Source organism: Haliaeetus albicilla, chromosome 10 (assembly GCF_947461875.1).
Source record: "Haliaeetus albicilla chromosome 10, bHalAlb1.1, whole genome shotgun sequence".
In the NCBI taxonomy this organism is placed as follows: domain Eukaryota; kingdom Metazoa; phylum Chordata; class Aves; order Accipitriformes; family Accipitridae; genus Haliaeetus; species Haliaeetus albicilla.
Window position 1 is genome coordinate 29,062,498 of NC_091492.1, and position 25,476 is coordinate 29,087,973.

At 41.1% G+C, this 25,476-nt stretch overlaps 2 protein-coding genes across 9 annotated transcripts in view; one reads left to right on the top strand and one right to left on the bottom strand.

Moving 5' to 3' along the window:
• Positions 1 to 151: 151 nt before the first annotated feature.
• On the bottom strand, positions 152 to 15,550 carry ANKRD13A (ankyrin repeat domain 13A). 4 transcript variants are annotated; one of them, XM_069794558.1, is made up of 16 exons: positions 15,532 to 15,550; positions 14,431 to 14,509; positions 11,962 to 12,094; positions 11,703 to 11,827; positions 11,216 to 11,261; positions 10,391 to 10,534; positions 9,766 to 9,961; positions 8,608 to 8,674; positions 7,090 to 7,171; positions 6,285 to 6,343; positions 5,237 to 5,373; positions 4,703 to 4,860; positions 4,106 to 4,219; positions 3,195 to 3,346; positions 2,894 to 2,958; positions 152 to 2,080 (listed from the first exon to the last, which is right to left on the bottom strand). In XM_069794558.1, exons 4-16 carry the CDS (start codon positions 11,790 to 11,792, stop codon positions 1,882 to 1,884), a joined length of 1,509 nt encoding a protein of 502 aa, XP_069650659.1. In that variant the 5' UTR covers positions 11,793 to 11,827; positions 11,962 to 12,094; positions 14,431 to 14,509; positions 15,532 to 15,550; the 3' UTR covers positions 152 to 1,881. The 4 variants fall into 4 exon arrangements, with proteins under 4 accessions (XP_069650659.1, XP_069650657.1, XP_069650660.1 ...); XM_069794556.1 differs by lacking the exon at positions 15,532 to 15,550 and adding an exon at positions 15,115 to 15,407; XM_069794559.1 differs by lacking the exon at positions 15,532 to 15,550 and adding an exon at positions 15,111 to 15,407 and having other exon boundaries at positions 14,431 to 14,538.
• Positions 15,551 to 15,682: 132 nt separating this feature from the next.
• GIT2 (GIT ArfGAP 2) overlaps positions 15,683 to 25,476 on the top strand; it is a 35,101-nt gene continuing 25,307 nt past the window's right edge. For all 5 annotated transcript variants that reach the window (XM_069794550.1, XM_069794552.1, XM_069794553.1 and 2 more), the window contains exons 1-8: positions 15,683 to 15,948; positions 20,539 to 20,672; positions 21,202 to 21,314; positions 22,055 to 22,160; positions 22,526 to 22,612; positions 22,758 to 22,888; positions 24,044 to 24,138; positions 24,974 to 25,019. In XM_069794550.1, coding sequence (XP_069650651.1) covers positions 15,897 to 15,948; positions 20,539 to 20,672; positions 21,202 to 21,314; positions 22,055 to 22,160; positions 22,526 to 22,612; positions 22,758 to 22,888; positions 24,044 to 24,138; positions 24,974 to 25,019 — 764 coding nt within the window. In that variant the 5' untranslated portion in view covers positions 15,683 to 15,896. The remainder of the gene's footprint in view (positions 15,949 to 20,538; positions 20,673 to 21,201; positions 21,315 to 22,054; positions 22,161 to 22,525; positions 22,613 to 22,757; positions 22,889 to 24,043; positions 24,139 to 24,973; positions 25,020 to 25,476) is intronic.

Here is a 25,476-nt window from a genome sequence, read left to right on the forward strand (position 1 = left end):
ATAACAAAACTTGAATTGAAACTGCTCAATATTCTTTAGTTTGCAATATAAAAAACAGAGAACGAGACAGCTTTTTAAAAAAAAGATATTTCCCCCGCCGCGTAACCTTTGAAATGCTTAATAGAAAAAAACATCCACAGTGTCAGACAGATGGTTTTATAAAGGCAACAGCACTCTTTATTTCCGCTGGAGGAAAAAACCACAGTTTCATCTCCTACCTCACAACTTCGTCAAGAGCTTAATGCAAGGCTTATTCCCTTTTTTTCAACTGTGAAAGTCACAGTAATCCCCTTTTCAAAGAAAGATGCAATTCTGACATAGACCACTGCCACTGTGCAAGAAAGTCAACATTCCTGCAAACACCAAATAAGCTATTTAGGGATGCAAGCCGTATCATTAAACAAAAACAGTGCAGATATACCAGTTCTAGTGTACACTGAAGGAATTTTAATCATTTGCTATGTAGAACAATGGATTATTGGTTTAAAATAGGATTCCAAGTTACCAACCACCTCACTGGTTATGATCAAGTCCATGTTATAGTGATTTTATACTGGTTAATAGTTGGTCACACAGAACTGCCCTGTTTTGCCCAAGGAACAAGCGCAGGATTAGGTAGCAAGATCAGACCATATGTACCAGAGGATCTTCATGCTTCTGCCAGCCAGAACAGAGGAATATTGCTCACTTTTAACTACTGTAAGGCTTTCCCGTGGATATACATTGCATACTTGTGGAGTGCACTTGAGAGTCACAGTGTAAGTACTGTAAACACCGGCAGAAGTGCAGATAAAATAGCTACAAATATATTGTATGACGAAAGACCTGAGGAAAGCTAGTTAAAACATACTTGCAAATTGTTACAATACCATTTTTATGAGTGTAGTCATATTGGCTTGTTTTAAAATCAATAAAAATATTCAGATAAAAAAATATATGTATTCACATGAAGGATGAGCATTTGAATTTTAAAAAGCAACACACGTTTCCCTTTCAGATGACAGAATTAAAACTTATCTTTCAGTAAGTATACATTAAAATTTCACCTGATTTTTTTTTCTATTTGAATTTAGCACCCGCACACAGGCACGCACTCATGCACACACACCAAGTGATCACAAAGAAGCACCTGTATCTATCGCTTATTTTCTTGCTGCCCTCTGACTATGGGAACTAGCTGGTTTTGAATCACTGCAGAAACTGCTACTTTACTAGACAGATGGTCCCATTTTAGGATCTAAAATTCTACTGGCTACTTGTCCTTTTTCAGAAAGCACTAGTTTAATCTTGAGCTTGGATTAGCTGTTCAAGTATAAAATTATCCCTCTTAAGCAGGAGCACATGATAAAATATCAGTAACTAGAGAAGAGATAATCACAAATAAACAAAACTAACAGAATCTGTCAGCATGAAGCACTACCCTATGTGTGTATATGCATATAGATACTCTTCCATGTAATGACTGGAAAAAACAGACAATGGCTTTGGATTATTCAGAAATGACTAAGCAGATGAGTATTTCTTTGGTAAGTAATGACGTTTCCCTCCTGAATTCCCCATAAATCAAGTTTTCAAGCTTTACTGCAATCCTATATCCTGATGCTAAGCAAAATTTCTATCTGCTCTTCAATAAATACGTTTAGATAAAAACTTTTCCTTCAAAGCTAAGACCACATGGTTGGGGAGCCAAATGCAGAGTACCGTGATCTGAAACTCCCTCAAACAAAAATAAATCAGCTTTTTGTAGCTGATGATGCCAACTTAGAAGGCAGGTGAAATGTTTACTTAAGCAATCCAGGAGTGGTCTTCAGACTGATAGCTCTGAAAGCCTTCAGTTTTATGCAGATTTGGTCATCCTTATTTCAGAAGATGGCTAAGGAGTTATTTTTCCACAAGAGAAAGCTGTAAAACTTGCTGAAGCTCTGCATCTTCCGCTTCACGACGTTGCTTCTCCCGTTCCTCCTGCTCTCGGACAGATAACTCCATGGCAAGCTGCAAGTCTTTTTCAAAACTGGAAGGTTCACTAGGGGTGCTGCAGTGTGAGTTACCTGAGCTTGTTAGATAGCTCTCCTGCAGTGCCCTGAAGGAGAAAAAGAACTTTAAGAAGTAAGAGAGACAGAGCCTATTTCACATTTCCTGCAACAATCCTTCCTAGCAACTGTTTTCTAACTGCAAACCTGAAAATCTCTCCCCAGAGAGCAGAAAGCAGTTTTCAGGATAAGAGAGCAATTGTTCTAGCATCCATAAAATTCCCAGTGTAAAACCTGTTCTTTGAAGGTTCCTCAGAATCTTTCATATGTACTAACAGTTACATTTTCAATGGGCTTCTAAAAGCATTCTCACCTGGTTCAAAGGTAACATGATTTTCCACGTACAAAAAGAACGAAAAGGATGCAGTTCTTTGTGCGTACAAAGATTTCTTTACACTTAACTGCAGGAAGACCCCACAGATACCAGAGCATGTTCTCAAGGGTCCATTAACTATATGTTGCTAAGTTTTTAAGGATTATATAATGATTTTGAAAAGAAAGAAAAGCTACCCTGAAGTGTACAGCACCTAATAAACAAACATTCAACCCAGAGGGACCAAATTCACAGTTTTTAAGAGCAGAACAGGACGACTGTGTTTATTTGCTGGGTAAAGAATCTGTCATGTGCGCAGACCAGTCCCACAGCTGAGCTAAAGAGCTATACTATATAAGCCAGGGAGGCCTAGTTTAGAGTCCTTCCTTCTTGGAAAAGTAAAAGTTACAAGCAGCACAAGAAAGGAGACCTTGAGTTCTCTGCATCTGCTACCTACATACACAAAAAAACCTGCAAAATTGCTTCATGCTACTGTTAGAAGTATTTTTGCTCTGTCACTGCATGGCTTAATGTGAAAAGAATTAGTTACCTCTGATACTGTATATTGAAGTCCTGTGAATATGCAACTGCTCCATTGGAATGCACCCCCACTTCCTAGAAATGAGGAAAGACAGACAATTCCACAGCAGTTAACAGATCTGCAGTGCAACTCACTGAAAGGTAACTCTTAAATCACTCTTATTTCTTCTGAAATACATTATTACATTTTTCTCTTCTGAGGTTCTTAGAAAAATAGGTCCTACATTGGTTTAATTCAGAGATGCAGCTATCACTGCATAGTCCTTATCAAAACTGTCAGATCTGCACTGCACAGATTACAGCACACTTACTTGATTTCCACCGGATTCCAACAAACTCTGCTGAATAGCAAACTGCATGATCTCGTTATCTTCATCCTGCACATGTATGTTCCTACCGTCATCTTGGATGTGGTAAGATTTTGGGATCTCAAACACTGACTGGTCAACCTCAAAATTAGCACCTACAGAAGCCAAATATACTTGTAAAAATATACTATGTCATGTTTGTAAGTTGTGAATTAAAAAATTCTGAAGAATGTTTATACATGATTAAGTTCACTCAAAAAATTCAGATAAACCACCTGGCTAAATATACCAACAGGCTCTGAAAGACTGCTGTGGCAAACAAGCACAGCAGTAAGACAGAATGCAGGGTCTTTCTTTAGGATGCTGGCAAGTCATACAAATAAAACCAGTGTGCAGCAGAGCGCTAAGGTGGCTGAACTCTTACAAAACCAGACGGGGGGGGGGGGGGGGGGGGGGAAAGGTTGCAAAAGATAAATACCGCAGTGGCTTTTCTGAGGTTATTCCCAATGAATGGATCTGCAACAGCTCATAGGACAGAGTATCACTGGATATATGCAGTCATGAGCATTCTGCTCAAACGTAATCCACTCTTTTCTGAAAGGGCATGCAGACTTAGCTGTCACTTACAGCAATTTTGTATTCCACTTCCCATAGCAATAGCTTGCACCAGAATTTAGACCTCAAAATACTTTGGAAAACTTGTTAGAGCTCAGTTTAGTCAGTCTGGCAGGCATGGAAGGGGCAGAATGGGTCTGTATGATCAGTATCACACACCCCAGATCAGCTCTAATGTCCTGCAGCTTCCTCTCACCTGTGAATGTTTCATTCTCTGCAGTTAACCCAGTTCTCTCTTCTGTGCATTACACTGACAGAAATGTAAACAGGTGTGATCACTGCATCTTTCCACTCCTTACCTGAATCACACTGTGCACCTCCAACCATTTGTGATGATGTTTTGTCAGCTGTCCTGCAGCCGTTGACATTTTCAAATGTAATTCGGGCATTCAGCACATGGAATAGGGGAATTTCTGCAAGAAGGAGTACAAGATTTCTGTCAAAAAGAGAACTCTCTCATTCACTTCTGCATCTACAGCCACATCAAATCCGTACACATTTATTGAATATATTCCACAAGCGGCATCCCATAATGACAAAGTATATAGTAAATCACTTCACCAAGAAGTTGCCCTTAGTCATTCTCACTGTCTCTCTAAATCTCTTATAATAAAATTTGCCAAATCTAAGGCATTAAAGCTAAGAGGAAAGGGTTAGCAACAGCTCATTCTTACTGAAATGATACTGTCTTTAAAATTATACTTCTGTACTGGTCATTCAGAATTTGTATTCAATGACCCCAGATGTACAAGACAATGTATGTCTGGGTTCTCAGCTCTAGATATCAGTGAGATGATTAGTAAAAAACTAACATGGTTTTTGTAAATATATGCTGCAAAACCAATAGAAAGAGTGTAAATGAAGAAGACACTACAATAAAAAATGCTAACTCTTACCAATTTTGACAGGAAATCCTGGTGGAAATTCCAGAGTGATGAAATCTCTAAGTCTGGCAAAATGAGCACTAGTTCTGGCCATCAGATCAATGATTGGAGTGACTTGTTCCATAAGAGACAAGGGAAACTCTTCACTCATCCACAAGGTTGCTTTAAATCTTAAAGAGAAAGTTGCATAAAACCATCCTAAGTTTACAGTTTAGGAATAGATGCAAAGCAAAACACAAAGCATTGTCACCTGCTTCATACATTTCAAAGAGTCAGAACAGTTACTGCTGTGAGGAACCGAACCACATTCCTGGTCAGACCAAAGGCAAAGCACAGGAGGTTACTAACAAGCTACAGCACTAGTCCAAAGATTTTCTTTGACTTAGTGGATGAAGAATTAGAGTATAGCTGAATACTTCAAGATCTCTCTTCTGATTAATTTTGAGAGCTGGGGGAAAACCACACTGGGTGTTTGTAAAAATGGTTTCCAGAGATTAGATGACTGGGAATAGACAAACTAGAAATAGTTAAAATTTTATTTCTCACTTCTGTGTTCGAATGGTGACTTCTTTCGGTCTTCCTATGTCTCTACCTTTCAAATCAAATTCTGGGTCAAAGTATTCCTCCAGAGTAATAGCAGTAGGATTGTTACTTGCAGCATACTCTGTTGTCTTGGTTGTACTCTATAAGGAAAGAGAAGGGGGGGGCAGGGAAAGTATGGAACAAATACACAGTGGCTACTACAAGAAACTTTTAAGTTACCTCTTGTGAAGTAACTCACACTCTATTTTAGACACCAGCAAGACATAGCCATAAATACAAGCCCACATATTTAGACTGCTTTCTATTGAGGTTAAAAATCTCCAAGTGTTTTAGAGACAGGAAAAATCTACTTAAATACTTTAAAGCTACAACCAACCAGAAATGCACACACAAGCTACAGCTCCAAATCCTTTATTAAAGGCAAAACTTTGATGAGGTATTTGAAACAAAAATCTCTAGATCTGTGCAAGATCTGCAATACCATCCTGATACAGAGCCAGCAGTTGGCAAACCTATTATCTACTGTACTTAAGTATATACAGATGCAAAGGAGTTTCTAAAGCCATATTGAAATCATTATCAACACATTTCAGAACAGCAGAGGATATATGGTTTTCCTCCAAGTTGCTAAAGAGCAGCGTGCTAATATGTCGATTCATCCTCTCATCATATCTTTGCCTGATGATCACTATGCTAGCACCATCTCCCAACTGAGGTTCCTGCAGGTCTGTGGACATGTCTTCCCAGATTACTGGTGGGTTGCCACTAAGATCTGTGCTTGCTCAGATTTACTGCCTCTACTCACAACCCAGCTCTTGCTGTGCTAACAGATTCTATGTCTTTTTCATAAGAGTGTTCAGAAGGAGGTACCTGCTATTCATACAGAACATTTGACCGCTTAAAAACAAAAACATTCTCAGGGAAAATTTAAACCTCATCATCAAAATTGCTGCCAAACTAAGGAAACAAGAGGCGATTCCACACACCTAGAATTCCTACCGGTACAGATCTCTGCGCTGCAGTGACCTCTTTCAATGTCAAAGACACTCACCTGCGCACCATATTCATGCTCCACTGTACCCAGAAATGATTCCAGGGGGTTCCTGTCAGCTTCAGATAACAGGAGGGAAAAACCAGAAGAATCTATTACTATTAATTAGTAGTAAAATTTACATACACACCAGGCTAAAAAGCAAGGCTTCTAACCCAAAGTGAAGTAAGCTGTTCACACTTTCTGTAAGCTCTACCAGGCAAGCCCAGGACCTAAAGCTGACAGTATAAAACTGGTACAATACAAAGAATAGAGGCAAAGATTTTTCAGTGGTTTCTGTCATTAGGAGATAGCTTTTTTATTCACAGTGCCTCTCCTCCCAGGCCCACAAGGTAAGCCAATGAAGGGCAGTGTTTCCATATGAAGTTACTGGCTGGTCACCCTTTACTCTAGTTTAAATACTAGAAAAAAAATTAGTGGACCAAAACAAAACAAAAAGTCCAAGCAAACAAAGCCTACAATGAATCTTGTAATCATGGCCAAAGCGAAGTAAAGGCATGAATACATTCCAGAGCAGGAAAAAGCATGGAAAAGTGCAGCCTTTTAACTTTCAGTAAACTTTCAACAGTTTTGAAGGGCTCTTCTTTCCTCTAAATACAGCTAGGATAAATACCAGTTCATTTATAGGTTAGGAGTCAAGCAATGAGCTACCTCAGACACACAACATGTGAAAGTAAAGCAGGGTGAAGTCAGCAAGAAAAGTATTTCCCTTGTCTACCTGCCCAGTTCTTCTGCAGTCACGCAGAGTAGGCATCAGAGAGCCAAAAGGTTCTACTTATTTCCAGTTATCCTATAGGAAAACTACCTTTATATCTTTTCTTCTCCTCTTCTGTTAAATGTTCCGTTCGGATTTTTGTGACCACATTCACATTGTTTGCAATGTATACCTTTAAAAAAAAAAAGTACAAGGACAAAACCCAGAAAGCATCACAGGTTAAAAAAGAGAGTTCTCTCTAGTAAAACACCATGTACACAAATCTAAAGGCAGAATAAATCAGCATGGATCTGCCTCTCATGGACAAAGATCTTAATTTTTAACATACAGGTGATCAAGAGGAAATGCTGCACTTCGATTTTTCTATTCGCTTTGGTATAATGGAAATCCTACATAATATAATCTTGACAGACCTATGCTAACGCTGAATCTACATGCCACCTGCTGGGCAAGTTGATAAAATAAGAAACCCTGCAAATCATACATCATATTCTCTCCAGACAGCATTAATCTTGCAAGCATCCTGTGCCAAAAGAATGGCAAAGGAGTCTGGTCATCAGCTTTGATGACAACAGAAGTCAGCCTTTCAACCAAGTTCCTGGAATGCACATTTACACTTTTAAATACGCTTTTGTAACTAACCAAACCAACCTCAAAACTAGACAGACATTTCCAAGCCTGCTGGAAAGAATCCCCACCTGGGCAGAGATTTTAAGAGACAGCAGGGAGGGAAAGTCAGATAACGCTATTCCTAAACAGAGGTCACTTTTAAGACCTTCCAAATGAAATTTAGTGATAGTTTAATTCTGCAGGAACACTAATGAACCCCATGTCCAACTGAATAGTCCTGCAGTCTTACCAGGAAAAGCCTTCATATAAATGTTGAAGGCTATTCAGCATTTATTCTTCTGTTAAATGAAATTACAAGATGTGATTCATTGCACAAATTCCAAAACCTGGAGTAAACACAGACTTATGAATCAGGGAAGTTAATTCTTTTGATTCTTAACTTAAATTCCTAACACAGTAAGGCTGTAAAGCCATCTTCAAAAATATTTCACCAAAGTGAAATGAAAGACAAAAACAGTGTCACATGGAACAAATCTGAGCAACTGTATGACTCATGAGCATGGTCAGGGTCTTTAATTTACGAGCAGTCTTTCATTACTTGAATTCATGATGCAACTCATGGCAGCAGGAGGCTGTTATTTCCCAGCAATACTGTTACTAGAGAGTGCTCAAGGCACTTCACCAATGGGTTCCTCGTTTTTTAGACAGCGAAAGAATGACTATGCAAGAATGAGTTAAACTCCAGTTTTTGGATGGAAGGGAGTTCTAGCAGTTATGCTGAATCTTTTGCCCCTCTTCTCCTGAAATGCTTTGATCCTCCCTCTCCCCTAAAGCCCCTGCTGATGTTCCTGCGTACGGGCCCCATCCCTCCCACAAGCTTGGCAGCCCTGAAGCTCCTCACTCCTGCCCAGTTCTGCTGGCAACACAATAAGCTCTCAATTGGAAGTTTTAAACCTGAAATATTTAGGAAATAAAGGCAAAACACAACCAGACTTCAGTTAGCTATAAGACCTCTTAATAGAATAGAATGAGCTTTACCTTTGCTTCATAACCATTTACACCTTCTGCTTTTTCTGTCCTCCATACCCAGAATCCAGATGTGGTTCTGACAAAAAGTGAACACCACAAGCATCTATACAGTTGCATTTCTACACAATCCCCAGCCTGTTTTTTCTAAAATTGTTTTGAAACAACATTTGATAGCTTCTTTGATTATTAACTCCAGTCAAAAGCACAGGTCAATCTGTCCTCACCCACACCGATCACAGGAGGGCCGAGGAAGTCACACTGTTTCTGTTCTTATTCAGTCCATGGCCAAAGCACAAAGGCACAGACAGAGATTTTAGATTGAGATGTGGGTACCTGACCCACAGAAGACAGCCTAAAAACTTACCGAATTATTTTGTCCAACAGCCTGGGCATGGCAGCTGTTAACACACCGTTTAATTTAAAAAGTAACCTGTCACTGCAATTTGGGGAACTGGATAGTAGGAATAATTCTAAGAAATTTTATTTTCTGGATGTGTAGATGCTGCAGTTACTAAGGCTCAGTGAACATCACAGGGACTAGTTCTGGGCAGCTTTGAAAGGGTACTAAATATTCAGGAGAAAGATGCCGGAATTATACAGCTTGCTTTGAAAACACTTGTTTTGTACGATCATAGGGGTAGTTTACTGCATCACAGAGCACTCCAAAAGGAGCTTCATAAAAAGGACTGTTTGAACCAAGCTGATAGATACCTAGATAAACACATGTAGTAAACAAGGAAGACAAATGTGTGTCTGTGGAAAGACACACTATCCATGTATTTTTATTTAAAGCATTAATGTGACATTTGACTTACTTAGCTACAAGACGCCAAGTTCTTGCCCATTAGTTTCAGCGCTATACATACAGATTTGGGTGAAATGCAAACTTGTAATTAGACATTAATGTGGATCTCACTAATATGATAAACTGGAAGTTTTCTGCAAATCAGTTCTTTCAAATGGAAACTTTTTGCCAAGCAATAGTGGCAAGCTAACCAAGTCAAATTTATTTACCTACTGATGTGTGAAGTTTAAAGTGATTTCAGATCTAGCCCTAAAAGTTTTTATTACCAGGGCTTTTGAGAGTTTGTCTTTAAAGCTTTATTGCAGGTATGACCATCCATAGTCTTGAAGTGTGTATTTGCTAAGAGAAACTTTGTATCTTACCTTTCAAAAGCAATATTTTTTGTATCAAGGCACGTATTAATAATTGGAGATGTAAGGCGTCTTTCCACATCTTTTCTTTTTGGTGTCATAGATCCCAATGTCAAACGCTTCATGTGTTGGGAAATCTCAAAACGCTCCGTTGTAACAAACTTATCATCATGATTGATCTCAATTAGTTCTGCCCAACCTCCAGTATCTGTTGGAAATGGTACACCTCAGTCTAAAAAACCTTAGCAACAGTATTCCAAAATGAAAAACTCTATGTCAAATCAGGGTGGATGCTAATTCACTGTATTTTGCGCTCAGCTGAGATCAAATTTGGAACTGTATCTAAAATTATTCAGGGGGCAGGAGAACAGAAGGGGGAAAACTAAGTAAAAGGCTGAAGTAAAATTTTAGCCCTATTACCAAATTTTGACCTCAGATTTACTCAAAGGAAAGATATTAAGCCATTACGTTAAACCACAAAAGTATCTCTAGGAGACAGTCACAGAATGTATGTATAAAACTTTTATAAAATTTAGTACTCAGCCTCAACAGGTCTTTTTTGTGCAAAATCGGGATTTCTCATTGTGGCTTTCATAGTATTTGGTGATCAATGGTGCAGACATGATAAAATATTTACCTTCTCCCTTGAAAATTAAACTACGCCTTCCTCTCTCCCAGCTCATATTTTCAAAGCCCAGTAAGGTGATATCAACACGCAGCTTGGCACCACTTTTCCAGATGCGGCAGACATCACTTGGACAAACTCTAGAAACCAGTGGGACTATAAAAAAAAATGAGAAAAATATAAATAGAAAATATTCAAGAGACTAAGCGCACAGGAAGTCTGAACTCAAGCAGAAGCTATATCCCTGACACAGGATTGCGCAGTACTACGATCATTATTCCAGAGGAGGTGAGATACTGATCTTTAGCTTTAAGAACAATCAGCCTAGGGACAAACCCCACCAACTTTAATTTAAAGATGAGCATAAAAAGGAAGAAGACATTAGTTCAGACTAAAAGATGTGAAATGGCATAAACCCCACCTCTTAGCAATCTAATAGTTAGCTGTTTGGAAAATTAAGTCAACTCTAAGGCCTAGCGTTCACTGCTTTAGAATAAAAGGAGGTAGTTCCCAAGTAGTCTGTGCATCTATGTATGAGATATATATCACCGTCTTAGTCATCAAGTAAGGTAAACAAAATCCCAAGAAGTCTTCAGCAATTCTAACAATGGCTACACTCTCCATTAAAAAACAAACAAACAAAACCCAACAAATAAACCAAATAAACGGGAAACAAAGCATAACTGTGCAACAAAAATATAAGAGGTTATTCTGAGAGGTGAAGAGATAAATATTCTGGGGAGCAGATATTTGTCTGCATGTCCTTCGTGACATTTTTACATAAGCAAGTCTCTTTGTCTACAGTTTAGAAGAGGTAGCAGTGACCAGGATTCTTACCCCAGCTAGTGAACTCCCATTTCATTTCCACATAAAAGTCAGGAGTCTGGAGAAGGAAAATACTTTATGAATACCTCATTAAATAGTTTTATTCTAACATTCAGTACAGCATTTCTCGTGAACATTTTAGATAAAGGAAAGCAAAAAAAGAACAGAACTCAAGACATGATAAATGAATGTTAAAAAAATGAAATTGAAACTAAAGAACATAAAAGTCATTGGCCTACCACTACTGCTTTCTGATGAGCTATTCTTCCTTATTTTACTATAGAAGCAGTAACACCTTCAAGATTCAGTGTCCAGTGTTGGAGTTCATGACTAAGGATTTCAAAGTCAAGTCAAGGAAAAAGTCTCCATCTCCCACCACGCTATGGAATATGCAAGTTGAAACGAAGAACACAATTGCCCATCTGATTCCAGTTTACTTAACTGAAGTACTTGAATGAGAACTGCTGTCTGGAGTAAGAGGTTTAAACTAAATAATTACCTCATTAATCTTTTGGAGTAATTCAGGAACTCCTCCAAGTGTCATAGAGGTCTGCTGGTAGTCCCGATGCTGCAGAATCATTTGTACCATCTCTGGATCTCCTGTACTGACAGCCTCATGTAAAACTGAAAGAAATCCAGACACAAGGTAGTTTCAGTTTGCTTTCTGAGCAAAATACAGAATATAAAAGCAGTCAAAATACAGCATCTGCAACTGAAAAGTATTAACACATGGCTTCTGTTTTCCAAATTATCTTTACCTGTCCATCCCTGTGCATTCTCTTTAGTTACATCTGCCTTGTGCTGAAGAAGGACTTTGGCAGATTCTATATAACCCAAGGAAACAGCAAGGTGCAACAAGGTCCGGCCTCGTGGATCACGCTGATCAACATCCTGTTGAGTATCCAAGAGAAAAATAATGCTGAAGCTGTCCTATCAAATGCAACTAATGAGAGTACACTGAGAAGAGTTTATATAAACAAAGCTTGTCAGTGGTAATCCAGGGGTCAATATTCCCTAGGTGTTCCCATGTATCAGCCTGTGGTGCACAGCCGACTCAGTTTTCAAACACTACTGTCCTGCCCTTCCCCACTGAAATAAAAGGAGAAGCAGAACAGGGCCTATAAAACTGACATGGTAAGAACCGGTATCACTGAAAGACATGACTGAGTTCTTGTTAATGCTTCTTGTTTCTTTTTCAATAATTATTTCCCCTTCTATCTCCTTTCAGAAGGTGTCTCTTTCAGGAGAAGATGGGACTTCTAGTCTGTGTGCATTGCACCATGGCCAGTCAACAGCCTGAGAGACCAATAGAGCATTTAACATTATACAACATAATGGGGAGAAGGAAAAAAAAAAAGTAACAGGGCATACAACACCAATTTTGTATAGCACTTTTTGAAAGTATAGAAGCAAATGGTATTTTACAAAGCATCCATTTGACTGACACACACAGCACAATGAAGAGTGAGTGCATTTTGTACAAGTCACTAAAAAAAAAAGAAAATAAAAAAACTACACAGGCATAAACATCCAAAACATGCAAGCACAACATACTCATACCTTACATATTTTTCACTATTAGCTTAGAGATTTGAAACAGAAGAGCATCTATAACTAAAGGAAAAGTGGAAAGTCAATAGCAGAATAAGAAAGGAAAGTTATTATGCAAGTTAACACGGTTATCTGACAGCATTAAGTTGGAAATATCACACACAGAGTAAGGAAAGCTTCATTTTAAAGCATTCCCTTTTCACTTCTGTGGTGGAATACCAATTAATTTGTTTCCCCACTTCCTACAGCTCCAATGCCTACTGCACCAACAGGTAAAGGACTCTAAGGCGTCCCTCCCAATTGTCTTTGCTGCTGTTAACCGGTAACCACACATTCTACCTGTCATTTGCCATACCAAGTGCAGCTGGCTAGTGTCTTTTCATTCCCTCACGCACCCTCCGACAGCAAGAAGCTTATCCCTGGGAAGCAGGAGGAAACATATCTTTGGAATACTTTAAAAAAAGAAGTTATTTAAAAGCAGATAAAGGAAGTAAGAGACAGACATATTCCATCTTAACATGTTGCTTGTTTCCTTACAGTATAAAGCATTTGAGGTAGGAAGCAGCACTTCACAGGTGTGAACTGCAGTCTCAGACTAACAAGAAGCAGAACGATCCTTACTTAATGGCAAACTTTCACAGGCGAGAACTTTATTGAAACAAATACACAGAAGCAACGTGTCAGGAAGGTTAAAGATTTTGTTAAGGAATAAGATCACATGAATTAGATAAAAAGTAACTGCATTCCAAAGATTCTCCTAAAAATAGGACAGGAGCATGCTCTAAGCAAGCATTAGTAAATCGTGGTGTACCGTTAGAATTGCAGATGACAGCCACTAGTCAGGAGGTGGCACAGCTGATCTTTGGCTCATATACTTGTGGTGTCAGGTATAATGTAATTAATATGCTCTGCTTCTGCAAACTATACTCCACACTAGCAAATGTCAGAGCTTTTATACAGCATCTCAGCAAGAAGGATGTTTGCTGCCTGAGCTCTGCTGCAGCTTTTCAGACCATTTCCTTACGTCATTACCATTTCTCACTTAGCCATCACAGAGAGGGAACAGCTTTGTATTTTTCTACTCCACAGCATGAAACAATGATCCATTTTTTTACCAGAGATGCTGAAAACATTCCAGCCAGTATAAAAATGCTGCCCCCATGGTCTTGGACAGCAACGAAGCTGTAAGTGCTGGTCCTCAGCAAGCTAAAGGCTGGTTTAATCTTGGGCAGCAGCAGCCACCTTTTCTACATGTTGACTTCCCGTTAAGGTAAGCAGTATTTATTGCTTTTCTGGCACAGAAAAAAAATTAATGTCCATCACATCTGCTCTTCCTGATCTGTTTCAGTGACTCCTAATACGTTCTAAAGAGCTACTCTGCAACCCACATTTGAATGCTCTGAGCACAGCTTTACAGTCAATGTTTAACATCTTACATAACAAAAAGTATATTCCTATGCCTTCTTACATCACTCCCGCAACCACAAATAAATAGGTAAAGAGAAAGAAGCGCAGCAATCCCACAAGCCCAGCAAACAGACCTGGCAGTACCATCCAGGTTACTTCTCTCTAGAAAGGCAGTAAGCGAGGGGCACCAAGCCCTGTACCATGCCACAAGCTCTTTTGAGGCCAACAGCCCCACAACAGCCCCTCTATCGCCCGGGTGTCCCAGTTACCTTGCCCTGCAGCTCCTCGTCCAGGCGCCTGTAGTCATTATTCCAGACCAGGACGTGCAGGGGAAACGCGCTGCTGGCCCTGCCAGGGGAACTCATCATGCCACACACCTGCAGGAGCCAGGGAAGCAGGGTGCCTACCCTCACTGTTTCCCCCTCTCTTTACTTTGGAGACCCCAGAATACTCAAGCTCTCACCCCTTAAGCTTCTCCTCTCTCCTGGCACCCACCTGCCCCAGGTGGTGGGGGGGAACACTAGGCCACAACCCCCTACAAACCCTTCACCCCGCTCCAAGGGGTGCCCCATGCAAAATCCCACTCCTGGGGGTCCCCTGCTCTTGGGCACCCCCCCTCAGCCCTACACTACAGAGGGTCTTCTCTGCTCCTGGTACCCCCCTCAGCCCCACACTCGGGGGAGTCCCCTGCCAGCCCACCCACAGCCCCACACTGCTGAGGGCCTCCTGCTCCCCTCAGCCCCTTCACTCCTGAGCGTCTCCCCTGCTCCTGAGCCAACCCACCCACAGCCCCACGCTCCTGAGGGCCTCCTGCTCCCCTCGGCCCCTTCACTCCTGAGGGTCTCCCCTGCTCCTGGCCGCCCCCCCCAACCTCACACACCCGGCTGCCCCCGACCTCCGCCTCGCCCCGCCTCCCTCCTTCCTGTCTCTCCAGGGCAGCGGCCGGGACGGACCACAGCGCGGCAGGTGCGAGGGGGGGGGGGCGCTCCCCCTCAGAGCCCCTCAGCCTGCCGCCACCGGCGAGCCCACGGAAAGAGGAAGTTGCTGCTCTCCGCCCACCCTGCCCCCGCGCGGGCGGGCAGATGGAGCGTGCCTTCCGCGAGCTGCCCCATCGCACTCCGCGCGGAGGGAGGGGGCGGCAGCGCGGCGTTGGGCCGGACGAGGCGTTCAGCTCTGGCTGCTCCCTCCTCCCTCCACCGAGCATTGGTTTCGCCCGCCCTGCCGCCGCCATGGCTGGTGAGGGCAGGGCTTGATGGAGAGCAGCCCCTTCTGCCAGCCTGCGGGACCAAGCGCCCGAAACCTCGTTTCTCCCAGCTCCCCCTCTGCCCTAGTCGGGAGGGGACAGCGAGCAGGCCGGCGCAGCCACTTACGGGAGGTCTCTACGCTTCCCCGCAGAAGCGCAACGCTTCTGTGAAGCCAGAGCGCAGCCCGAGGCAGGCGTCTGCCAGGGACAAACGTGGCCGACCCCGCCGCCGCCACAGCCTCGCCCAGGCCGACTGCCGCCCTTTTGCCAGGAGCGAACATGGCGGCACGGACCCGCCTCGCACCACCCGCCGTCGTCCTGCGGAACGCAGCCCGGCGCTGGCGTACGCAGCTTGGTGAATAGCGCCGGTGGCGGAGCGGGTGGCGTTACCGTGCGCCTGCGCGCTGCCGCCTCGGCTCGGCCGCCTGGCGGGGGCTGGCGGCGGGGACCCGTTAGCGCGGCAGGAAGCGCCCGGTCCCGCCGCCGCGCACCATGTCGAAGCGCCTGAGGAGCAGCGAGGTCTGCGCCGACTGCAGCGCCCAGGGTAGGCACCGCCGGCGGCCGGGGCCGAGGCGAAGGCACCCCAGCGGCCGGGCGAGCCCATCCCCCTCTCCTCAGACCGGGCAGCGGCGTTTCCCGCCCCCCCCCCCCCCCCCCTCCCGGCCCCGCCTCAGGCGCTGAGGGGGCGCGGGCAGGTGGCGGCCGTGAGGGGCGGGCTGCGCAGGGGCTTCTCCGGGCCCGCAGTGGCCGCGGCCGCCGAGTCGGGTACCTCGGGGGGGGCTTCTGTCAGCGGGTCGCCCCCCGGGAGCGGCCCCGGCTGCCCGGGGCGGGGGGAAGGCGGTGCTGCCGGCGCTGTGCCGGGGGGTGTCACCGCCTCGTAGTGGCCCCTCGTCGGCGCTGTGCCGGTTTTGCTGGGTTTGGAGGCGTTTTTAGCGGTTTTGTCCCTATCGGGCTTTTTCTGAAGGACCCGTTTTCGTAGCGAGCGGTGGTGCGCCCAACCCTCTCTTCGGTTTGCTGTAATTTTAGTTGAAAAGCGTACGTACAGGTCGCCCTGGGAGCCCGGCTGTGTCTCCCCGCTGCCCTCTCGGATCAGCCCCGGGTCCGCGCTGAGGGGCCAGAGCTTCGGGGAACGAACGGGCCGTGGGCAGCGACCACGCTCTGGGTACAAGTAAATCCGAAACTTCTCAGCTTCGGAAGGAGGAAGGCTTACTCAAAGAAGTATTCCAGTCAGGGAGCTAAAAGGTGGGAGGAGGGTGTAGGCTGGAAATGAAAGGGACAGCGGCTGTTTCGGGGGACTTGGGAAGATGAGAGTGGGACTGGCTTTGGAGACCTCCCTTATTCTGAGGGTCAGGGGGAAGTAAAATTTAGACTTGTTAGGTGTACGACTGGTGTATGACAGTGTGGGTTGGGTGTAGGTACCCCAGACTTCCAAAGAAAGGGTGTTCTGAGCTGTCTGATAGACTCGGATTGGAAATGTTCAGTGAGCAGCACAGGTTCTGTGCTGACGTGCATGTTGTCTGCCTTACACTGCAGATAAGTTTGGGAGTTTATTGAAACATACCTTGTTTTTAGAAAGTCGGTTGCATCTCCTTTTCTGACCATCTGTGGTTTTGCTGTTCTTATGTTTAAAGCTGTCCGGTTCACTTTTTTTTTTTTTTTGAGCAACTGTATGTATTTATTGTCTTTCCTTCCCAGAGTTATGTTGTTTTGTTGTTTGTGTTCTGTGCTGGTTCTTCCAATATAATTAGTTATGTAGATACTGAAATTAATTAAAACACTGTAATGTAGATAACATTTGAATGGCCAGAAGATATGATGTGGGAGAGGGGATAACAACTTTTATAAAATAGGACTTCTGTTTAAAAAGAAAAATTAAAAAATCCCAAATTAACTCCCAGGGAGTTACTTTTATCTTCATATAGTTTTGTTTTCACAATAAATAGAGCGTGTGTATCTTACGTAGGCAGTTGTCCCTATCTTATACAAGGTAGCATATCTATGCTTTTAAACATCAGTGGTGTTACGACTCTGAGATAAAAGTTGTGTTATTGTGTTCGTATTCGTTAAACTCGTCAGGACTATGCAGTGTGTCAGAATCACTACTAGGGTAATCTTGTAAGCCAGCCTTTTAGTTTGTTGTGTCGTGATGTTATAGCATTGTCAGATATTTACTTGATCTTGGTGAAGAAATTTGCTGGGTTACTCATATATATGAAGAAGTCTTAATTTAACCCTTTCTTAAATTAAAAAAAAAAATCAAACCCTTGTTTTACTTAAACCAGAGGGAATTTGTCCTAGGGGTGGTAGGGAGCTGCTACGTGGGCAGCTGTGTCAGGAGACCTGGGGGGACTGCAGCCTTTTCACCCAGATCAGATGTAGCAAGTGCAGAATGCCTGACTGCTGTAATAATCAGTAGTTGCCCCTTGAACTTCATCAGTATACACTTTGTTTCTTTGGCAAAGTATGAATAGTTTTCTCTTACATGAGGTGATTTTACATGTACTTTTCTGGTACACTTCCTATTCTTGGGCAGGAGCTTGCTTTTCAAACTCATAGTTCAGGCTTGTCTTTATCACACACTTCCTGTTTTGAATCACTCTGCCATGTTCCTGAAAACAGATTTGACCTATCTTTCTAGCTTCTCCCCTGTTGTATTTTGGTATTGGCTTAAGTATATTTTGATTGTGTCCGTAATTGGATCTCTTTTAAAAATGATTGAAATAAATTCCAGCACAGACACTTCATTAAATTAAATTTAAACCTGAAATACCAATTTTCCCATAATCTGACAGCTCTCTCTCTGTTTCTTCCGACTGTGTAACATTGTGTTCCTTCTCCCTTTCCTGTCCCCACCTGTTACTTGGGAAGAAGTACACTGTACTAAGCCAGGTATTAATTGAATTGAGGGGCTACAAATAGTTGTGCAGTTTCATTGAAAAAACTCTTTCAATTAAACAAGCGTGACTCAGAAAACAGGTTGCAGTGCTCAACTTCTGACTGCTTTTTGATTAGTCCACTCTCCACCAGGCATGCTGTCAAATCCGCTGTGTTCTGTATCATTTAGGCTCCTTAACTGGGGCCTGAGCCACTGTCGGTCCTCTCTCTGGCCTCCCCGACGCTCACTAGGAGAAAAGAGCTTTCTCTTTGCCCATTGTGCTGAACTTTTCAGTTCCCTTGCCAAATCCATCTGTTGTCTTTCCTTTTGTTTTTCTTTTATTGTCGTCTTTTTTTGCATCACACCATCCACATTTCCAAGGGTGCCAGTTTTTGACAGATTCTACATAAACATGGACTTTCATCAATGTGATTTCTTTTAAATAGAATGTACAAGCTGAAATTATAAGCAAGGTCTCAGCTTTTTTCTTCAGAAGAATTTTAAACCCCTGTTTCTGCTATGAAATGACCAAATAAACAGTAGCTGACTTTATCATGGCTAAAGAGCAATTGTTTGGAGCCCGTTAAATTAGGTGTTGAGGTGGATGTAAAGGAAAAAAAAAACTGATGATGACTCTTGGTCAAAACAGAGTGAGGCTCACAGCAGCCTGTAACTAGTGATTGAAACAAGAAACGTAATGGCTTTCAGAAGAATCCTATTAGTTTATGAATGAGTATGTGATAAGGTTGTCTGTAATGAAAAGGGACTAGACTCGTCAATCTGGAAGGCTGCCTCCAGTCTTGGGTCATTAGGTTAGTGCTAATGCGTCTCATTTCATTGTTATTTTTTTCCTTCTTAGAGGTGAAAGTTGTTAAAATAATGGAATGATTTAATAAGGAGGTTGCGTGCTTGTTATTAATTTGTTTTTTAAATTAGGTTAGGTTTTTTTTCTAAAACATATGCTTTAATTTGGCTCTGGGCTGTGATAGTTATCATCTGTGAATAGATGCTCCCATCCCTCATGGCCTGTGGTTCGAACAGGTTTGCCTACATTGCCTTCAGCACACTTACATCAACTCTGCTTAAAAACCACAACTGTGATCAGATCTTATGTTTCAGGGATTCAGTAAGTTTATTGCATGGGTCAGAGAAGACTTTTTTATGATGCACAATTGCTTAGATGTATTCTGACAGCATGCAGAAGTTCTTGCATCAGATACCAGCATTGTGTTGTACTCACTTATTTAGCCTCAAACTGATCTCTGGATTTGAAATTAAGAAGAATTTTCCAAAACAAAAGAGAATCTTGAATTCCCTTTTCTTTTTCCTGGGATGTGCTAGATCTGAAGATCTGTCTTGCTGCTCAGTTGCCTGTTACTGCAGGGTTCTTGGCACGTTGAGTTTCATGCGTCACTGACAGAAAACTGGAGTTTCTTCTGAAGACTGAGCTAAGAGTGGCAGAGGGACCTCAGTTTAATGTCCTGTTTTGCATATATTCAGTTGCAATCTGATGTAACACTCCTCAGTTTTATACTTTTTGATGTTTGAAGCTACATAATAGCTAGTATATGTTATTTACTACTTCACCTTCCATCAGTTGTCTTTCTGGGTTGCTTATAAGATGGTTTCAATTTGGATCTGTTGAGTTGAAGTTAATTTGCTTGCCAGTTTTTGATTTTACTGAGTGTTTACCTTGACACATATATATCTTTTTTTTTCTTTTTTTTTTTACTCTGACACTCTTGAGTGTTTTTACTATTTAATGTGAAAATTTTAAAAAATTGTACTGATATAGAACTGAAGACTGAGTAGTATGTGAAGAAGCATGATTGCTATTACCACTTTTTATTTATAGACTTTTGAGTTTTTCAGAAGAGGAGGTAGGTACTATTGTTAGAAATATTTCTGTAGGACTCCACTAAATGACAGGTAAGCACTTAAAGAAAGTAATAAATTTAGTGTCCTGTTACACTTGCAAAGAAAGTATTTTCATAGGAAGAACTGTAAACAGTGGGGCTTGTTTCAGAGTTTCCACAGCAGGTCTCCTTGCTGTCCTAGGACTCCTACCTCCCCAGCAAGTGTAAGGGCTGTTATTTCCTCAGCATCCAGAGGCCCAGCAAGGCTGTAACATTCACAAGCTTATACAATGGCTAAGCAGTAAAGCTAAGGTTAGAAGGCAGGGCTCCTCATTTTAGACTCTGTGTTTGAAATATGAGGTCATATTGCCTTCTGTGTTGTAATTAACGTATTTTTTTTCAGATCCGTGTTGGGCATCTATAAACAGAGGGATTCTGATCTGTGATGAGTGTTGCAGTGTTCATCGAAGTTTGGGGCGTCATATCTCTCAAGTGAGACATCTCAAGCATACACCATGGCCTCCAACACTGCTGCAGGTAAAAAGTAAAACTGTGTCTCCCTTCATTAAAACTAGATACATTAATTTTTTTAACACGTTTTATGGAATTTAAATCACTAAGTTTTTGTTTGAGAGCAGCTGGTCCTTTTAAGCTTTCTTTTTCTAAGTTAGTCTGCTTTTATTTCTCTTGTTTTGCTATGATGGACCACTAAAATCAGAATTGTCTATGCCTTTTTAATTTGATACCTTTGTTTTGGAAGGTCTCCTTCAACTTTTCTTTCAGACTTCTGCGATGCATCTGCTTCAACCTAAATTTTCAATCTATAGCAAGCCCCTCTTCAGTAGAGCTGCTGTTGGGAAGAATAGAGAATTTTAAGGGGGTTCTTACTACATTCCGCATGTGCCTGGTTCTTATACCCCAGTACGTTATGGATGCTGGCACACAGAATATGAATCTCTGTTGGCTTGCTGTCTGGTTGAAAATAATTACAGATATTTGATAGTCAGTCTGTGCAGCTAGCAGCAAAATCTCTTTACTGCCTGGTTGTATACATTTTGGATTTCAGATGGTTGAAACACTGTATAGTAATGGTGCTAACTCCATATGGGAACATTCGTTGCTGGACCCTGCCTCTGTTATGAGTGGAAGGCGCAAAGCTAGCCCACAGGATAAAGTGCAGTAAGTGGAAAATTACAGAATTTTTTGGTTTTGTAGAAGCGTGATTATTTTATTCAGCAGTAACAGAGACGGCAAGGTGTCTGTGGGAACCTGTGTATATTTTGTTGTAGGAAGAGAACAGGAGTAAACTAGTCAGTTGTTCACTCACTTTTTACCTTTTTTTTTTAAATTTCCAATGATTTATTTTTTTCAAAATTATTGCAAAAATGGAAATACATTGGTTGAATTCTCTGAACTATAGATTCCTGACCTCTAGCTTTGAGTAGTGAGAACCTTTACTTGTACTTGACTCAAAAGACTTTTAATTCTCATGCCATATGCTTCAGTTAACTGAATGCTGCTAATGAGAATGAGTTTGGTTGATGAATTAAAAATTGAGAGATTTCTCTCATGAATATGATGCTTCATTTTAAAATGTAAATAAATGCATATAGTAAGTATAGGTCTTAAATTGGCATAATTAAGTTCAGTGTTTACTTCTAAGAAATATACGCTACATCCTACAGTCTGCAGATATTTTGATGTTTGTAACAAAAGTATGCTCTGTATAGTTAGACAGTCTGCACTGCATTGTTTTGTTAATGAAAATATTTTTCCATGTCTAACTTTGCTACTAGTAGCATGCAAAGTCTAATGCAATCTTCACTTGTGAATTTTCCTTTTTCTAGAGCATCTGTATTATTGTGAAAGCACTAGTATTTATTTTCTTTCTCTTCTGTTGCTTGGGTTTCTCTTTACAGTCCCAATAAAGCAGAATTCATTAGAGCTAAATATCAAATGTTAGCATTTGTTCATCGCTTGCCATGCCGTGAAGATGACAGTGTTACTGCCAAAGATCTTAGTAAGGTTAGTATGTTTTTTCTGGCGGCCTGCAGAAACTACAACTTTTGTGTAACAGAACAGTGACATCTGACTGAGTTAAATTGGTTGCTTTTGACTTGAGATAACTATTGCTGTTCTTCACCACTATTACATAAACAAATACAGCTTGACTTCAACTTGAAGCCACTTTTTTTTGGTAATACATATGTAGATACTGGAGTTGTGGATGGTTAAGAGGCATCAATTTAGGTAACCTGGAGAAAAATGTTTACAGAAAACAGCTGTAGCAAGAATTCTTGCATACCTGTTTCTAAAAGCATGGCTAAAAAAACAAATGCTGAATCACAGTTATTGCTGCTGTATTAAGTACAATCCCGCTTCTTTTTCAGCAACTCCATTCCAGTGTAAGGACAGGGAATCTGGAGACGTGTTTGCGATTACTCTCCTTAGGAGCTCAAGCCAACTTCTTCCATCCTGTATGAACACTTTTTTCATTATTTTGATATACAATCAATTCTTACAGTTCATAGTATTTATACTGATTTCAGCTGATACACATTATATTTTAATCTTCTACTCAGACCTGTTGATTAAGTAGATGTTTTTCTTAATAACTTGTAGGAGAAAGGAAACACCCCACTCCATGTTGCTGCTAAGGCAGGACAGACTTTACAAGCAGAATTACTAGCCGTTTATGGTGCTGATCCTGGCACGCAAGATTCCAATGGAAAAACTCCGGTTGACTATGCAAGGTAGAAGGCTCTGACATATGTGATGCTCGTATATTAACTGATGTTCCTAAACCACATGATGAACCTGCTTAGATATGTTTCTGGCCTGAAAATAATTTGACTGTTAAATGCTAGTAGGTACTTTTTCCAGAAAGAGCAAGTGCATAAAGAGTATAAATAAGCATTTTCATCATTTCATAGCCTGTATTCTTGTGGATGCTTGAGACAACAGTTGTGATCCCAATGAAACAGGCTGTGCCAATCTAGCAGCTTACGGAAAAGTAATCTGAGGAGAAGAGTTCCTGCAAGCTCAGCAAGCTGAGTAGACTCCAGGAGTGCAGATTAACTAGGGAATGGCTGTAGGAAAGAAAGGGCTGGACTGCACAGATGGGTCAGGGAGTAGGGGGTAGAACCAGGCTTTTTAGTGGCAGTGAACTGTTAGGCACATCCAGTTGCAGAACTGCACCCTCAGGAAAGGCTACCTTTAGAAGGGCTCTAGGTTTCTGAAGGGCAGACAATATTCATGTCAAGAAAGATTAAACATGAATGTCTCTGCTGATTAGTTGGGCAGTAATGAGGCACTGCAAGATTTGCAGCACAGCATTGAAGGTTTTTTGTGTTTATATGCGAAATTGGACATTACTGATGAACTAGAAGCTGCACATTTGTGTAAATGAAGCATCCTCATTGCTCTGATTCCTTTTGAATTGAGGCCATGAATGGAATCTGATGACTGTGTAAGTTCACTTGGTTGCAGAAGACAATATGCCAGAATATTTCCATTTCTCAATGTTGTTAGTCAAATGTGAAGTTGGGTGAGTTTGCAGTGTGACTTCATGAACCGTCTAGAAAATTGTAAATAATGTATTCAAAATAGCCTATATAACCTGTTTGGTTTTTTCTACAGCAAAGCAGTAGGCAAAGGTTTTCAGAGTTTTGACTGGCTCATTTGAAAAGTTCATAAAAGTTTATCTAGGGGTTTTTTTTTTGCCCACTGGAAGATACTGTTGAAAATCCTGCTGTTAGTCTGTGCTGTGTTGATATGCTCAAACATGTGCATTGTTGAACAGTGGCTAAACTAAAGCTGTTTCTCTGACCATTTTTTAATTTTTTGTATGTCTCGAAATGAGTAACTAATCTAACTTTTGTGTTTGTGTGTGTGTGTGTGTAAACCAGACAAGGTGGGCATCATGAACTGGCAGAGCGCCTGGTAGAAATTCAGTATGAACTGACAGACAGGTTAGCTTTCTATCTCTGTGGCAGGAAACCAGGTAAGTAGAAAAAACTACACTCCGAGATCTTTCAGTGTTAATTATAGGACAGTTCAAACTATGGTATATAATGTTTGTGTTGGTGTTACTACATTTTTTATATGCATTTCAAATATTCTAACATTACATGAATTTATATAGGAAGAACTGAAGAAAGTATAAGATGTAAGATTAGTGATAATGCATTTAAAATTCAGATAAAAGTGCAGGATTTCAAGTATACCTAAATTAAAAATTAAGATCCTTTCTGTTTTTCCACAAATATGTGTTCTGTAAATGGAATACCCCTGCAAGTGTGGAGAAACCTATGTGTAAGATCAGATGAGTACTGTTTAACTTCAAGGAATGAATTGCAGGGAAAATACAGATTTTGTGAATGTTGAATAGTCTCCAGGAGATATTGTAGAAACTCAGTCTGAGTAGTTTCTTTTCATTGAAATGCAAAAACATGGGAGTATTCAATTAAGTGGGTACCTTTTGAATACAAGCACACTTAGAAGTTTTTAGCCATTAGGTACCATAAAGACACCTATATTAGACCTTTTTTTTTTTTTTAATGGAACGTTAAAACAGTCGATAAGCCTTAACTGGAATCTTTGATAACACCAGGAAATGGTGGTAGGAACCTTCTTTGAAGCCTTGCTAGATTCCTGTAATTGGAAATTGAGTAATTACATGCAAGATAAATGATTCTATGTTTGCCTGTTGCATATATTCTTGGGTTTCTCATTACTCTGTCTTTTAGTAACATTGAATACAAGCTGTATACCCTGACAACATTGAAAACTATATTCTAGTAACAACCTATTAAAGTGCAATTTGTTTTCAACTCTAGAGCATAAAAATGGACAGCACTTTGTTATACCTCAGATGGCAGACAGGTAAGTTGCTGATTCCACATCATGTCTGAAAACATCAAAATAAAAAAACCCCTAATAACTGAGTTTCCTTTCCTTTCTGAAACAACTTTTAAGCTTGTTGTCGTTCTAACTTTTTAGTGTGTGCCTTTATCAATCTTGCAAGCTTTTTTTCCCTAGAAAGAATATTGTCATTTAAGCAAAATCAGAAAATTATAGAACTTTACTGTATTTGTTAAAATGCAGGGGGAAGGTGAGACAATTATCTTAAGGGAATGCACATGGGGATTCCTGGGAAACAGATTTTTTTAAATAATGTAAGAAACAGTTGAGTTAGTTTCCTGGCACGGCATTTTGAAACTAATACCTGCAAGAAAGCTGCATTTTTCTCTGAAAATATTTGTACTTTTGATCATCTGAGTGCTTTTAACTTTTGGCTACGGTCAATGAAATCATATTTGTGTAAAACATCAAGTATTAA

Bases quoted from the DNA above. Each gene is read 5' to 3' on its own strand.
- ANKRD13A (XM_069794559.1), bottom strand. From the start codon at position 15,392: ATGGCGGCGGCAGGGCGGGCGAAACCAATGCTCGGTGGAGGGAGGAGG. The intron at 11,828-11,961 runs GTAAAGATAATT...GATTTCTTTCAG, and splicing joins GAATGCACAGGGATGGACAG to TTTTACATGAGGCTGTCAGT. The intron at 9,962-10,390 runs GTAAATATTTTA...CATTTCCAACAG, and splicing joins TTTAATTTTCAAGGGAGAAG to ATACTGGAGGTTGGGCAGAA.